Source organism: Scatophagus argus, chromosome 5, assembly GCF_020382885.2.
Source record: "Scatophagus argus isolate fScaArg1 chromosome 5, fScaArg1.pri, whole genome shotgun sequence".
Taxonomy (NCBI): Eukaryota; Metazoa; Chordata; class Actinopteri; family Scatophagidae; genus Scatophagus; species Scatophagus argus.
Genome location: NC_058497.1, coordinates 7,515,817 through 7,532,067, shown reverse-complemented (window position 1 = coordinate 7,532,067; position 16,251 = coordinate 7,515,817). Strand labels below are relative to the sequence as shown.

At 41.3% G+C, this 16,251-nt stretch overlaps 1 protein-coding gene across 2 annotated transcripts in view; it reads left to right on the top strand.

Moving 5' to 3' along the window:
• The first annotated feature begins 1,676 nt into the window (after window positions 1-1,676).
• ssh2a (slingshot protein phosphatase 2a) overlaps window positions 1,677-16,251 on the top strand; it is a 28,398-nt gene continuing 13,823 nt past the window's right edge. Inside the window, exons 1-2 of one of the 2 annotated variants that reach the window (XM_046388598.1) lie at window positions 1,677-1,884; window positions 4,645-4,688. In XM_046388598.1, coding sequence (XP_046244554.1) covers window positions 1,822-1,884; window positions 4,645-4,688 — 107 coding nt within the window. In that variant the 5' untranslated portion in view covers window positions 1,677-1,821. Of the gene's footprint in view, window positions 1,885-4,644; window positions 4,689-11,287; window positions 12,482-16,251 lie in introns of those variants that run through there. The other variant, XM_046388597.1, reaches the window with a different exon arrangement.

Sequence of the window (16,251 nt, the reverse complement as noted above, 5' to 3'; positions counted from 1 at the left end):
TTGAATATGGTGTTATCGACCAAGAAGCAGAGCTCTGTCTGCTGCTGCAATGTGCTACACACACGCGCGCAGATATGGCTACACAGTCTGACACACTTTTGGTCAAGCTGGGATATGATCAAAAGCAAACAGAGGTAGATTGACATGCATAACTGCTCACTTACCCCCATACACACAAGTATAAAGCCTGATGGGCTACAGGGATGGGGTTTGAGGGGGTAGGGAGTTGGAAGGACAACTCATCAATCATTGTGTCACGTCCTCATTTTCAAACATTTCTCTGTTTTTATCACTGCTTTACTCCATCTTCCAGCCTTTTCTGTCAACACTACCTAAGTACCTCATAATCAGTTTTGGTTTTATCTTGTTGTCTCTCTGTGCCTTTTTCTTCCTCTTCTCCTATGTTTAACACTGCACTTATTGGATGATCAATAAAAAAAAGCAAAGAAGGAGAAAAAGATGGAGGAGGGGAAGGAACAGTGAGAAGAACAGAGAGATGAGGAGGACGGGGAGGAGGAGGAGGCAATGACCCAGATAATGCAATGAAGTGAATCAAAATGAGCCTCTCAGACCTCAGCGTCACACCCATTCACACCTTCATTTCTGTCCCCACCATTTGCTCCTTTGTAGAATGTCTAATCTGAGTGTGTAAAATTGTAAAGAATATTTGCTCTTTCAATGAACTGGAGTGCCCATAAAATGCCAGGGGAAAGTTATTTATTGTCTTTCTGATTTGACAAAACATCAGCATTTTCAATATTCCTTGAGATATGGGTAGTGTTATCTTTCACCTCCTTTCCCCTTCATGAACCTCTCCTGACTTTCCTTTCACCATCATCCTCCACCCGTCCCCCTGCTGACCCCTCCTTTAACACCCCCACCCGCTCATTTCATTTCCCAGGAGAGATGGGTAACTGAAAACATGGAAATACGAAGATGTAAGGTCAGGTCCTCTGCAGCAGCAGATCCTGTGTAGGAACAGAAAGAAATGCAGTAATGCATTATTCATTATGCTGTATGTCACCTATCTAATAGTCTACTTCAGCTTACGCGCACACACACAATCAGAGAGAGAGAGAGTTTAGTAGCGTCACCCACTATGTTGATCAGTATTATTTTCAGTTTAACTGACCGATCGGTAGTGACCTTTGGATGAATGAAAGTAGTCATCAAGCAGCCAGCAAACCCATCTGACAGCTGTTGGCTATTGCGCATGCGCCCCACACCGGCAAGGCCATCTTCAGTTAAGTTGTGCGGCAAAACAATGAGGAAAATTGTGAGATGGACCTTTCAAAATAAAAGCGCAGACTTGTACCATTTAAAAGGCAACATGATTTTTCATTCATTCATTCATCTTCCAGGCGGGTTACACTCTGGACTGGTCGCCAGTCCATCTCAGGGCTGACACACGAAGAGAAAGACACAAAGACAGACAACCACACACTCTCACACACTCACAACTAGGGGCAATGTAGAGTAGCCATTTAACCTAATGTGCATGTTTTTTTTAATTAATTTAAATTTTGAAATACTCATATATACACACCTAATAATACAAGTGAAATATTACCTTTTAAATTGGTTCTTTTACAATGTGTTGTTTTGGTCAACTCAACACTTGATGGATGCACACTTTTATTTTGAAGTAAAGACCGGATATTTCCCCTGAATCTGTTCAACTTGGTACGAGAGGGGAACTAAGCAACGAAAAGAGAAATAACCTCAGGAGCTTGGTGTCTTGTAGTTCCTGCCCAAAATAATGCCTTTCGTCCGGGCGCTCCGCTCTCCGAGGTGACCGTAGTCTGAACAGCAGCAGCCGGGATGGCGCTGGTCACCGTCCAGCGGTCGCCGACACCGAGCACTACCTCCAGCCCTTGTGTGTCAGTAAGTATCCGTGAACTGGTTTGACGTTTTGGCTCACTTTCGTTGTTCTTTCAGAGCGAGTCTACCGTTAGCACAGTTTGGACGACTGTACATGGGTGGCTAACTTAGCTGCTAGCATCTTACTGTTACTTAATAGTTATCTCTCATACTCCCTCAGAGGGATGCAGGTTTGCCTTCCAAGTTATTTAGTGCAAACTTAACTGACTCAGTCTCAGTTTATTGTTGTCGGGTTTTTGCAGACTCAAACTTAGCAATAATGTTAGCAGTTAGAGCCCGTTTGCTAACTTAGTTCATCCCCAAAGTTATTTCACAGGAGCCACCAGACAAAGTTAAACATTTTTTTATTCACAGTCTGATATAGCCGTAAAAGTCATTTTTACATATGCCTAGTCTATAATCATAAACATGGAATATGTTGCCTTTTGTGCCTGTGTTCAAATTTCCATTCATGTCAGTTCCACATCCACAAATTGACTACCATTATCACTGGTTAGTGGAGTGACAGTGAAGGGAGAGGAACTGCCTGGAAAGCAGGTTAGTGTGACAGGCCTGCCAGACCCTGTTGGCTGCATTAGGACAGTCCTCTTATCCTCCCTGACACTTCAGGCGTCCCACTGCTGGTTTCAAGCTCTTGACCCAGACCCAGGCAGGGGTGAGGCCGATAGATACGACCTGATCAGATCCTGATCTCTGCATTGTTCAACTACATTCAGCTCAATTTATCTTGAGTGCTTCGCAGCAATTAACTATGTTCCAGGCATCAAAGCCAGTGTGATGGAGAGTCACATGGTACAGCCATGCAAATTGTAGAGAGTGGATTAGGGAAATCCTCAACAGAGATATGGTTGACAGACATCAAAATCATTTACAGCTGAAGGTGGTTGTAGAGCTGTGCAGGTGATGAGGAAATTCAGGAAAATTCTCAAAAAAAAAAACAACACAAATCTCTTAATGTGTCTGCAGCATATGTCACTTGATGGCTTTACAGTTCAGAGCTTTCATTTGATTATGTTTTTTAGAGGCCTTTGAACTCATATCCATTACAATCTGCCAGTTTTGTGCCAGATTTAAACTTAATTTATAATTCTGAGACCCAGCACTCAGGTTTTGTAGCTGTGACGTAGGGAAAGAATCCCAGACTGAGTTTACCAGCTGCTTGTCATGAGACCCATTCCTGATGGGAAGCAGCCATGTGAGCATTCTTGTGAGATGGCTGGTGCTGAGAGGGCAAATAGGGGGCAGAAACCTGGGAAAGAGACAGTAGAAGAGAGCTTGTGTGTGGATGAAAGAGCTAGGAATTAGCTCTAAGTAGAAAGATTAATTCTGTTTAGGGGTTTAGCTGAAATGCCGTGGTCACTTCAAGGTATCTATAATAGATGTTTCTCAGTATGCGTCTCTCTGAACATTTTATCTTTTTTTTTCTTTTTTCTTTTTTCGCAAGAAAAACACAGGTTTCAAATTAATGACCCATTAGCAAATAGAGCTAACATTTTGCCTTTAGCACAGCAGGGAATAGTAGTCTACAGTACCGTAATCTGCCTAGCAGCACAGCATATCCCTTGTTTTCATTGGCTATAAGACCACTCCCTACACATCCGTATGGTGGCATGGTAACCATGGTGATCAGCCTTTACATTACATCCTAGACATGGCCAGGCTTATTATGGTATGTTGTGTTAATTACATGTCGGAAGTGTATGGCCCCTACACACATCAGCAATGTATGTGTGAGGGCGTATTAGTATACTGGTATCATATTTGCCTTGGAAATTTGCTGAGATCAGCATTTTGATGTGTGTGTGTGTGTGTGTGTGTGTGTGTGTGTGTGCGGGCGTGCGTGCAAGCAGGAAGCATTTGAGTCCTGATTCTCCTGTGTCACCATATTTTGTCTCAAAGGCATGCTGTTAGGCTGCTGATGCAGAGAGCATCATTCAGCCAGCTGCCTCTCCAGGGTTAATCACATCTGTGGAAGCGGACACAGGAGTAGATGTAAACTTCATCCTTCCTCCTCAAGCTTCTGCACGTCCTGGCAAACTGCATCCAGCTTTTGCTTAATCTTTCTCATCCATTATCTTTTGTCTTCATCATTTATGTGCACCAGCATTAACATCCTCATCATTGTTCATTGTCTCATATCTGCACCTATTTCTGTTTCTCCATACATACTGGGGTTGTATGTATCTAGGATTGTGTGTGCGTGTACATGTTTTGGACTGTGTAGTAGTCAGGATTGACAGATTGATGCCAAAGAGAAAGTTCACTGAGTTTTGTGAGGGATTACCGAAACAGGCTGGGATTAAAATTGTCAGTGTGTGTGTGTGTGTGTGTGTGTGTGTGTGTGTGTATGTGTGTGTGTGTGTGTGTCAAACTGTGGTGGCTGCAGTGGCGGGGGAGGATGATTGCATTTTGGAAAAAGAGAATCACAGAGGGGAGGGCATAGACACTGCTTCAGCCCTGTCCCTGGTCCCTGCTCTGAGCCCCAGTTAAAATACCACACAGTCCCTGCCTTATAACTGAAGTCACAGATGAAAGGCTTGATGTGGCTGCTCTAGCCACCAGCCAATTTAGCACTCTTTTCTTGCAAGGTTAATTGATTCTGACTCAGCATGTGATGCAAATAACCTCCCAAATCTCTCTGGTCAGTGTGATACATGTCTCTGGAATGCTAGCTGCTGGTTCAGGATTGATGTGAAGTGATGCAGACATTGAATAAAGATTTTTTTTTTATTTTGATGATGTTTCTTCTGTCTGCCTCTCCAGGAGTCAGGGAGTGGTGAGGATGACCGTCGCTCCCAGCCAAGGAGGTGAGACAATTTCCTGTTTTGCTGTCATACTTTGTTTCCAGTGTCCTGGACCAACTCTGTTCTTTTACACAGTGCCATTCAGTAGTCACTAGAATCTGTAAGTTGAGACTCAGACCACTAGGGGGAGGCGGTACATCAGATTTATTTGTTCAATTACCGAAAACACATTTTTTCTTGTTAAAACATTCACAAAATAGTTACATTAATTTTCCAGTGAAGCATAACACTTCATTTGATCTGCAAAAGGCCAAGTTTATCAGTGCTACCAATCTAACAATCTATTGTGTCAGTATGAGTCTACTGAGGTTATATTTCCCTTAGTAAAGTTAAATTTCCTCTATAGCTAACTGAGGAGTATCCATCAAAACTCCTGTTATACAAACACATTTGTCAACAAATGGTGTAGGTTCACCAGATCCTCAATGTCATTTTGTATCTTTTCTAATATGTACCCTGTTCAATAAAGCTATTACGTACTACAAAAATAATATCAAAGAGACAATACTGAACATGGAAGCTGTTATAGCTTTACTTAAATGTCAATTCAAATGTCTCAATTCACAAAGATATTGGTGCTGGCCCATCTGCTGGCCATCTGAAAGACATCAACATCCCAGACAAATCAGACAACCTGGGAATGAGATCACCTCGTCTTTTAGCTGTCCTTTTCCTTCAATACATTTCAAATTGTCCTTGTGTCCACACAGAAACCGAAGCAATTTTTTTGACTTATGTTACTAGCATCAGTTTGATTGCAGGATCATTTGTGTTTATTTACCCCAAATAGCCAACATTTCCCCTAAAGTCAACAGTCAACGAGAATGAAGAGAGACTAATTATAGCACATTACACAGTGGCCCAAAAAAGTAAATTTAGGAACTAATTTATGTATTTTTGTGTATTATCCTTGAAATACACATTACAGATAGTGGTTTGACAGCACTTTGTCAAATGAGGATTGTGCCAAAGTAGCTGAGAATTATTGATTGTTTACCTTAATAGTTTTTGCTGCTGTAAGCCAATAATGTCTCATGAGTGCTTTTGTCAATATTTAGTCAGCCTTTGCCCATCATAGGCGGGGTTTGATTGGCATGATTGAAGTTGTAGTGATGTAGTGTGTAGAGGAAATTATTTCCTTTTGATGTGTGTATATTCATAAAAGACACGTACGTCACCACTGTTATTGTTCTTTTGTTTAGATGACTCAGGTGCTTTTATAACTGCTGTATTGTGAACCAAGGCCATCTACAGAATTTCAATGAAACTGATAAACTTAATAGAGGAGTGAACACTTTATGTGCCTTTATGAGCTTTATGTTTGTGTAAGTGTTTGACTTTTTGACTACCACTGAACATACACTAAACTTTTTCACCACTGTACCGAGAGTGTTCAATTTAAATGTTATCCCTGTTTGTTTGTTGGAGACGCTAGTACACAATAATTAAACTGGGAGTGGAACATCAAAGCCTACACAGCCTTTCCGTCTTTAATGGACTTTGTAACTTTTGTGAACTAATCTAAGCTTTGATGTGCACTTTAAATAATCTAGCTTTGTCATCTGACTTTTTGTGTCTAGCTTTTAACATTTGTTATCAGTAATACCTCATATTTTTTACTTACCTCTTGTTCTTACTGTCTGTACTGTTTAATACAGCAGGTACTGAGACACTGCAGTAAAACTTGAGAGATATATTTCTACAGTGGTCAACTGAACTGAAGACATTGTTCATGTCTTGCTTTGTTTTGGGCCTGAGTGAGATGTTGCCATCTCGTCAGGAGGCTGTAGACATCAGATAAAGGGTTAAATTAAAAGTCTGGCACAAAGATAAGATATTTGTCATAAAACCGGCATATAATAACAGATGATGAATGATTTCAGCCAGACTCTAAACACCTGGTAGTCAGTACTGGTGGCTTACAGGCAGGACAGAATTCTGTTTTGTCAGAAAGAGACTGAACATCTCTGGAACTTCAACATTTTCTTGTTCTTCACTGTGGGCTTTCACTCTCAGATTTCATTCATGCATGTCCTAGACTCGTCCACACGGCAGGAGCCACCAAGCCTTTGTCCTAAAAGCTTGATAGTCAAGCTCCCGCCGGTCTAATGTTGTTAGGAGGGTCACAGTTCCCAGTGATGAGCTCATCCACGTAGAGAGATAATGTGCACTAACTATTCAGGCTACAGAAATTCTTGAATACATACATTTTTTAACTAGGCCATATTATTAGTTAGGTGACTCTTAGTAGCATCTTCACATGATTACATCTACAATCATTCACAGTAGAGAATATCTTTTCGTGTGTATTCATCCTTACGTATATTAGCTGAGGTCACCGTTTTTGGACTTTCTTGGTGGAGATATTAACGGGTGCATGGCAGCAATCCGCGGATTCTCAATCTACACTAAGAATGTAAAAAGAAAAAAACTTCAGCTTGCGTCACACCTGGATACAGATATATACCAAAAACTAATCACTTCTCCCACAGCCAGTTGCCGAACCTTCTACCAAATTTTATTTTGGTAGAAGTTTTTGAGGTATCCTGATCACCACAATTGCCTCAAGTTGAGCACGTGTTGTGCATGAAACCTGGAAGAGAAAAGATTTTATGCTATGTCACACATATTTGAAAACTGAAACTGTGACATCACTCCTGCAAGCCTTTAACACACACCAATAGTAACAAGAAAAACATGTGGTCCCAATTATTTGTTAGGTAATACCAAAAAGCAGCAGCAGCAGCTGGTGAAGTCATAGAAACGAGTGTATGTATACACACACAGAGCTCATTCCCCATACGCCTTACATCATTATAGTAATGTTTAACCATTTGGCTCTATTAGCTAGCTCGTCATTTGCTCGGCGTTAGCTCAAATCCACACAAACACAGTCGCACAGACAAGCAGGGTGCAGCCAAGGGCCTTGCTGCGTGACTCCTAATGTGAATTACGTAAGAGCTGGAGTCCAGTTAACTCCCCACCCTGCATATGGACTCAACTAGCCGGACCAATATATTGTATAGGGGCTACTGAGAGTGAGGGGAAGTTTTGGCTTTTGCAGTGCAGTAATATTTCCACTCTGCCTTGATGACACGCTCTTCTCCACAGTGTTTGTTTCTTTTCTATTTCAGTTATTCAGTTGACTGCTTACTGACTCACACCCTGTATCTCTCTTATTCTTTCTCTCTCTCTCTGTTAGCATCTCTTTCACACCGACGCACACAAACAGCTGTCTGTACTCCCTGCACCACACTAGTGAAGTATAATGTTACTGCAGTGCAGTAATGAATCTCTGACACACACTGTTGCCTCAGGACTGACACTGCCTGTCAAGGACAGTGTTGGAGAAACTTTTTCTTCCATCTAGAGTTACGAAACCAACATTTGAAGGTTTTGTTCTCTTCTAAATCAGTCTTTAAACGGTTGGGAAAATGGTGAAATCAGCAGATGAATTCTGTCCTGCTGTGGCTGCTCAACAAAAGAGATGCTGTCTACTCTTCTTGTGACTGTCTGCAGGGATATCATATGATTCAGCGTGGTTGTCAAAAATCACAGCATCACCGGATTGATAAACACTGTTTAAACAGTCAAACTTGTTTTTAATTTCTGGTAGTACAGCTTTCAGTAATCTGATCTCTCAATATTTATCCATTGTCAGTCTCGTGCATAGAAACCAACCTTATAATCTTCAGTGTGGTGGATGACATGTCATCGCAGAAGTAGTACATAAGACATACTACACAGAACTTAATAGCTTAAATAAGAGAAGAAATCAATTATTTAAACAAATCAGACTTCCCTATGAAAAAAAAAAGGTTTGAAGACTTTATGGATCCCTGTGAATGTGCTTGCAGTTATGTTTAGCTTGCATGTTTCCTGAACCACTAGTCTGATTTCTTTGCACCTGTCACCCATATAAAGTAATGTTTTTAAGGTATATTCCTGCTCCTAATGGCACACTTGTAATGTCAGTCCTTGCTTTACACTTCCTGCTGTGTTTGGTTTGCAGTTCATAAAGTGCCTGTATGAAGCAACAACACTGCTACCTTAGAGCTATATTAGGGTATTGTTTTTACTGTAGTCAAAAGCATGCAGGATGTGGGTGAGAAAAGTCTTTGGGAATGGAGAGGGGCAGTGTTTAGATGTTCTCTTTCTGACCTTGTCTGGCCATTGTCTCCCTGCTGTGGAGCCTTTTTACACAATGGTAGTGTTTGATTTGAGCTGACTTACTGCAAAGTGTTTGGGATAATAATAAAAGTTGATATATTTCTTTTGAATTTCCCAAAGTTTGAATAGCTGGCAGAATCTATGTGGGTGAAATTTCATGAAGTGTTACTCAATAACAGCAGACTAACCTAGTTATACATTCTGACAGTTGACTGGTCAAATTCATTTGTGGTACAAGTCTCCTCATGTTTAATATCCATGTTATGGACTCATGAGTTCATGAGTCCATTCATCAGTTCTGATCTAAATGCACACAAGCTCAGCAGATTCACCAGGCCAAGATTTTATTGAGTCTGCAATTAGAAGGACAAGGTGCTGCACTGAACAGCAAGCTGAAGACAAACTCAGCTCCATCCCCACATGTGGAGACAGGCCTCTTTAAGTTCATAAGCTCTTCCTCTCTCATTTACACTCAACAGTGGATACCACACCTGTCTTCTTTCTTCTTACTGAAGACCTTCTGTTTAAACATAGAGTACTCCCTGTTCTGGATTAGTGACTACATGGGGCAAATATCACTTTCCCACCACTGAAAAGAGGCATATTATATATATGGAGGACAAAACTACATATGCAGTATTTTATACATAAAGTGTAACTTATGTGGCACTAAAGGAATTGTGTGCACAAATCAATCCAATTTCATTCCCTTAAAATTGTTAAAATCCACCAAATGTGTGACTTGCTCATACAACATTCCATACCAGAGATTCTTTTCAAAGGATCACACTAACAAAACCCAACACAAATATGTATCTTTACAGAAAAAAGTACCTATATACATCGGTTCTATACAATCTCAAATCTAAGAACCAATTTCACCATATCTTCATAAGCTGCAGTACACAGTAAATGTACTGTGCATGGTTAGTGCACACAGGCTGCTTCTGCTAACAGGTCCGTCTTTGTCTGTCTTATCTGGCTGCAAAGAGGGCTCCCTGCGTCTCCAGGGTTAATTGTTCCTGTCACAACAGTGTGGGTTGAGTAGTTAGCAAACATTTGAACTTAAGGCATAGTAGTTCAGCTCTTCTTTGCTTTCTCTTCTTTTGTTTCTGAACTTGAAAATTGTTTTTAGTTTTTTTAGGTTATGAGGTGATGCATTTTTTGCCATTGCTATTGCTGTTAACCTTCACTTATAAATATGCGCAACTCCCTAACTACAGCACCATTGACCACCATATGTTGCTGCCCATTCCCATGAAATGACAGAGGAAAACAAATTGTGGAAGGTAATTGTGCAACTTCACTCCACACCATAGCCAACTCTCATGTTACCAGACCACAGAGAAATGAGTTCCCACTGTGTGCTGGTAAATTTGACGACATTAAACAAAACCACATGACAAGAGCACAGCTGTGTGTTTGTCTCTGTGGATTTTGTGGTCACAGTTGCTAGCAGAGTTTATTGGACAGCCCACCCTGTGATGCAAGAGCTGTCGATGGGAAGGTGAGACGAAGAAAAGTGTAGTTTGACAGTGGGACTGCAGGTGTGTTTGTTCTATATGTGATGTAATCAGTTCAGCTCTGGGCAGAACACATGGAGTGTAGTGTGTTAGAACATACACATATGCCATCACTTGCCATGTATTTGGTATGTACTAGAAATTGCTGCCGTAGTGTTTTGCAAAACCATTTTTCTGTGCATTATTTAACATCTTTACTCGGGACCATATTTCACATTTGATCAGATACTCAATTGGTGACACTAATTTTGGGTGTCCATCTTGAAACTGTGCTTATTGCAGAGATTTTCTCTGCTGCCCAGCTGATGATTAAGTACCCATGTTTTAGAATTTGTAGCTTCTTTGCAGCAACATCCATATTTCAAGTCACGTAGTCCCCCACAAGCTCATTGGTTTTGATGACACTGAGCTTCAGGTGACTGTCGTTGCATCATGTGATTAAGCTCTCTGTCAGTCAGTGAATATATTATGAGTTTGGACAGGCATGGATGTAAACGGCAACTTGACTGGTGTGCGGAGACATACACCCACAAAGGAGTAAATCTAGTTTTCTTTTCCTTTTGTGTGTACACAAGATTACATTGCAGAGTACAGTCAGTAACAATAAGCCGCAAAGTTTGTGAACACTGAGCCAAAGGTGTGTTGTATAACAGCATACTTAATGGTTCCCTGTTTCTCACTCAGCAGGTCTTCCACAAACATTGCAACAAAGCTTAGATCAGATGCTTTAGTTTTGTTTTTAGGCCACTTGGCACACGCGGTGTAAATATGAGGGAGGCTGTAGTTGTACAGCTTGCATAAGGCCCTACATAGTGGCATGCCAGTGAAACATGTTTAATAGGTTTTAAATCGGACCAAAACATTTTGTCTGTCATGCAGCATGCAGTACATTAGTTGATACTTGATATCCTTAATGTGAATGGTTGTTGCTCCCCCAGACTTTCTTGACAAGGCATGCTCTGGTATATCTCTGTTTTACCTAGATACCAGAGGCCTGCAGCTACAGCAGCTCAGTTTGGATAACTTCAGCCTGTTTCTCATTTGTTATTGCTCGTTATGTAACTCAGCCACAAGGTTTGTGTGTTGGGAAGGGACAAGTGAAGTCTCCTCGGTGAGCTGACTACCAAGCAAGCCAAAAGACCATGTGGGTTTAATTGACTCTTATTACATTAAGTAATGAGCACATCTCCTATTGACCCTGTTGTACCAGGACACTCAATCAGCTATCGAACAGCAGTTGATTCTAACAATATTATACTATAAAAATGTCCACCTCTGTGGTCTGGCAAACCAGTATTATACATCACAGGGAACTGTGTACCGCGTAGTAACAAGAGTATGCAGCTTTTAACCAACCACTTGGTGATAAACACACCCTCAGCCAGACAGTAAATGCCATGGTGGTACAGGGTTGCCGGCTCTCACGATGCTCTGCTGTGTCGATGCAGAAGGGCCAGTATTGTGGGCGGTCGTACTTCCCTGTTGTGTTCATTGGCTCCCCTGCTTTTCCCAAAAGCACATGTGTGCAACTCCTCCCTCTTATGACTTCTCCGGTTAGAGTTTGACCGAAGTCATATGTCTCAGTACTGTACGTGGGAAAGGGTACTGTCTGTTGTAACGGATGTGAATAGTTTTGAGCAAACGGTACGGAAACGGGTGCAATATGGGACTCGCTTTGGCTTCACTGGGATGTCGACAAGAACACCGTGTGCCAGGTTTATTTGCGCTTCTTAATTTATTTTAACACCATAACTGTGTGGAAACATCTCATCGTTTTGCGGTGCTTATTTCGGGGAATATTTCATCTACTATATCGCTGCCATTCATCTTCTTCATCGTCTAAGGGGAATATTTAGTTTTTTGCCGTCTTGAAATGACAAAGCACATGGCTGTGGGAGAGTAGCAGAAGTTTTCTCCCAAACACCGGACACACTCCTCCTCCTCCTCCTCGTCTTTGTGCGCTCCTGCCGGCGACATGACCCTCGGCGCGGTGTCCGGATCTGACAGCTCGTCGGCTGTCAGTTTCTGCTCCTGCTGCGGGGCCAAGATGGTCCCCTACTTCAGCGACGACGCGGTGGCGTCAAAAAATCAGATAAACCAGCTGTAAGTTGAAATCCAAGTAGCAAGTTGTGAAAGGTAGATACGCTGTGGAATAGGCTATAGTTTGTTTGATACATTAAAACACACAGGTAAGTGATGTGTATGACAGTAGAAGGTGACATGAAATAACAGGATCCCCATTCAAACGTAAGAGAATCAGATTGCGACACAATGTGGCACACTTTTAACATTTTAAGACTGTGCGTAAGCTGAACATTTGAAACAGTTTTGCGACATCAGTGTTGAGTGTGTTTCCCGGTGACGTAGCGGGATCTTACTCATCTCAGGGCTGCTCTTTGACCTTAATAAGACATGAGGACTCTGGATAAAGTGTGAATCATCTTACCTGTTTCACAGGTCTAGACACACACTTGATATGGTGAAAGTCACATTGCCACTGGCTTACTGAGACAAATCTGGATCACCTGTTTGTCATATCAAGAGTTTTTTTTACTGAGCATTCTGTCCCTCCCTTTTTATTTGTTCAAGGCTGGGTTATTGTTTGTTTCAACATGAGAGTGTTTGCTGTGAGAAGGATTGTTATTAAGTTGCAATTAAGACTTTTAAGCATCTGGGAAAATAACATGAATAACCCTGAAGAAGAAGAAAATGGCAGCAGTAATTTTAAGATTTTACGTTTGCTTTTCTGTGTAAAATGGTGTTTGACCATACAGCAACAACTCAAGCTAATATCTGAGCTTTCTGACTCTTTGTAAGTTGATGCTTTCTAGAGACAGGCCCAACCCCCTGAAAAAAAAATTGGCCAGCATCCACTTGGCTTCTGATATTTAGATTATGAAAGCAGGAAATAAGCAACTGAATAATATAATCCGTCGATGATTATGACAACAGATGTTCTTATAACCGAGTAATATGCTATATTAGAATTGTTTGTGTGCCCTAGCTACTAGTCAGGTAGCATTTTGTGACCTAAAACACAGAACCCCTGCAATTAATTTAAGCCCATGTCCCATGGTCAGTGGACTGAGCTAAATGTTGTATATGTTTCTGTCTTTGTTCATACTAATAATGAGTTTGCCCAGGTTGTGATGTAAGGGAGTTTCTGCCATTAATGTGCATTACAGTGATCCTATCTGCAATCTACAGTTTTTGCAGACTTGAAGGCAAAGTGAGGTAAATGCTTTCATTTTGCTTGAGAGATGTAAAAGGATTTAGTTGTCTTATACATGTGGTGAAGACAAGTTTGCCCTTCAGGACAGATCAAAGACTAGTCTGTTTCAGTGTTTCCAAACTCTCCTGTGGTGCCGACTCAGATAAGATTAGCAAATTTGGCGGGGGGAATCAATGTAGAAATTACTGCAAGTGGATCAAAAGATGATGAAATCAACATTGCCCAATTTTCCACAAAATCTATTAAATTAGTTCTAGTGTCTGTCTTGCTACTTTGTAACATTTTTGTACAGTCATCAAGGTTTTCAGGAAAGTCAAGGACAGCCCATGTCTTGATTGTGTTGTCTTTCAGCTGTTTCACACATGATTGTGCAATGAGGTTATTGGGTAAACTGAACACTTTGTTCCCATTATGGCAGCACCCAGTCTTTGAGGAGTTTTTTGTAAATGCTTTGCATAAGGAAGGTTTATGGTAAGATGTGCTCATACTGGCAGTCGCGTGTGTCTAGTAAATAGCAGCAGATGTGGGAATCTTCTGACTTCCTGGTTTTGTTGCATGAGCGCTTGTTGACTGTTTTTATCACCACTCCTTTGTTTTTGTTCAGGACGGCCAAAGGCCCTTATCACAGCCCAGGAGCTTTTAGTATCTTTTGATTTATAGGGCCTAGTGTGTACATGTGCCAGTATGTTTAATGTTCACATAAACTTCTGTTTATAGTGTGAACGCTTGTATGTGGCAGAATGTCAGCGGAGCTCTAATGTGTAACCAGAGTTTGAGTGAGTAATTACAAGCCTTGAGGCTGTTCATGGACTTAAGAGTTACCTGTGGCTAAATGGCACGTAAAATACTGTTGTTATCCCATCAGTCTTTGAAATTCCAGTGGTCTTCTGCTGCACTTGTGTGTTTGTGTTGCTTCTGTGTTTTTCAAAGACAACAAGATAAGAGTGAAACGTGACAACCCAAGTGTGTGTTTGTGTGAGGAGGTTTCGTCAGCCGATATGAGCAGCTGGATATAGGTCACCGCTTATGTGTGATGCTAAAATGAAACAACCTACATAACTTGATTTAAGTTTGTATAATTATCTTCTGTAAATAGCATGAGATCAGAGCAGCTATGTAGCTACGTAGTGTATCACAGCCAGACCTGTTCGTTGCCGGGCACCTCACAGTGTTTGTGGATGTGTGTCCTGGAAGTTTTACATCTTATAAAGTATAGGTCAAATTAATTTACAGAGCTTCATCAGTACTATTCCTCTAACTGTAGTTTATCTCATCTGTAAGTTCAAATGTAATTTGAATCCTTCTCAAAATAGCACTGCAGGCCTGAGTCAGGTATGTTTAGTTCATAAAGATGGCTGGTGGTCTGCACACTGAATTTGCAGCGAAACATTAGCAAAATTGGTGATCCCCCTCACCTTTTGTTGTTATCAGTTCTGCCCCAATCTGCAGCCTTCTCTTGTCTAATGCTTCGGCTAATCTGCTGTGTATTTGTAATGAATCTTATTTATGGGGGAAATTTTGCTTTGGCTACTGCTTAGCAAAGAGGTCATGAAACAGAGGTCCCTGCCAATTCTACAATTAGTTGTTATGGGTCTCAGTGTCAGGACGCCCCATGAACTTGACTTTTCTTGCTCCTCATCCATCTGTCAGTGTCTTCTGCTTGTGACACATTTTCCAAGGCTGTTCCACCGAGCAGCAGGACCCAACAGGCACCTGTGGACATGGAGACATACACGAACACACCAACTAACTCTCTGTCTTTCCCATGGCCTGAATCTTTCTCGGGTGCGAACTCATAAGGCCTTAGTGGGGCCTGCCCGGCATAGGGCCAGGCCCTATATTTATCCCACTCTCCTCCTGAGAGTGACTAATATGGGCACAGGCTGGAGGGAGGGGGGTCGCCCAGTTATCTGCCCACTATGTGGAGTGGTCCTTACATAGTTATGATTGTGTCTGTGACTGTTGCCCTAACAAGTACCTACTGCTTCACTTGTGCCCAAAGCCTGGGATGGCTGAATGCCAAAAGACGACCCACCCCACTCTCTGCTGCACACTCTGACTGTGTTGGCTTTCTTTATCTCTTTATCATCCTTTACTGCCCACCCATCATTCACATACTTTGTGAAGTCAGATTTAGTTGAACCTGGTGCCATTTTTTCAGCTTTCATTGTGTGATTTATCCTTCTTCATGTATGGCTTTTTGAAATTTCAAATACAGATTGAAATTTTCAGTTGTCTTGACAGTTTCATCTCATCTTTCTTGTTAGAACATACATGTACTGTAGTTCATCTGTGTACATTCCATCATATTGCCCAGTGTTGTCAGTCTCTGATTTTGCAGACGTTTGCAAAATGGTCTCAAAAATATGTTTGTGTGTGGAATAATTAATTAGTAGTTAATCTGGTGATTGTTTTCTTGATTCAGTGATTATTTGTTTTGTTTGTGAAAGGCCAGAAAATAATGAAAACTGTCTGTTATAATTTCCCACAGCCCAAGGAGCAGTATGGTGTTTACTCTCTTATATGGCCATGATAATGATGAAAACAATAATAATAACAATAATAATAACCAAAGCCTTTACATTCACAAAGCATTATTCCTTTAAAAACCTTTAACCCCTAACCGATTGATTATCAAAAC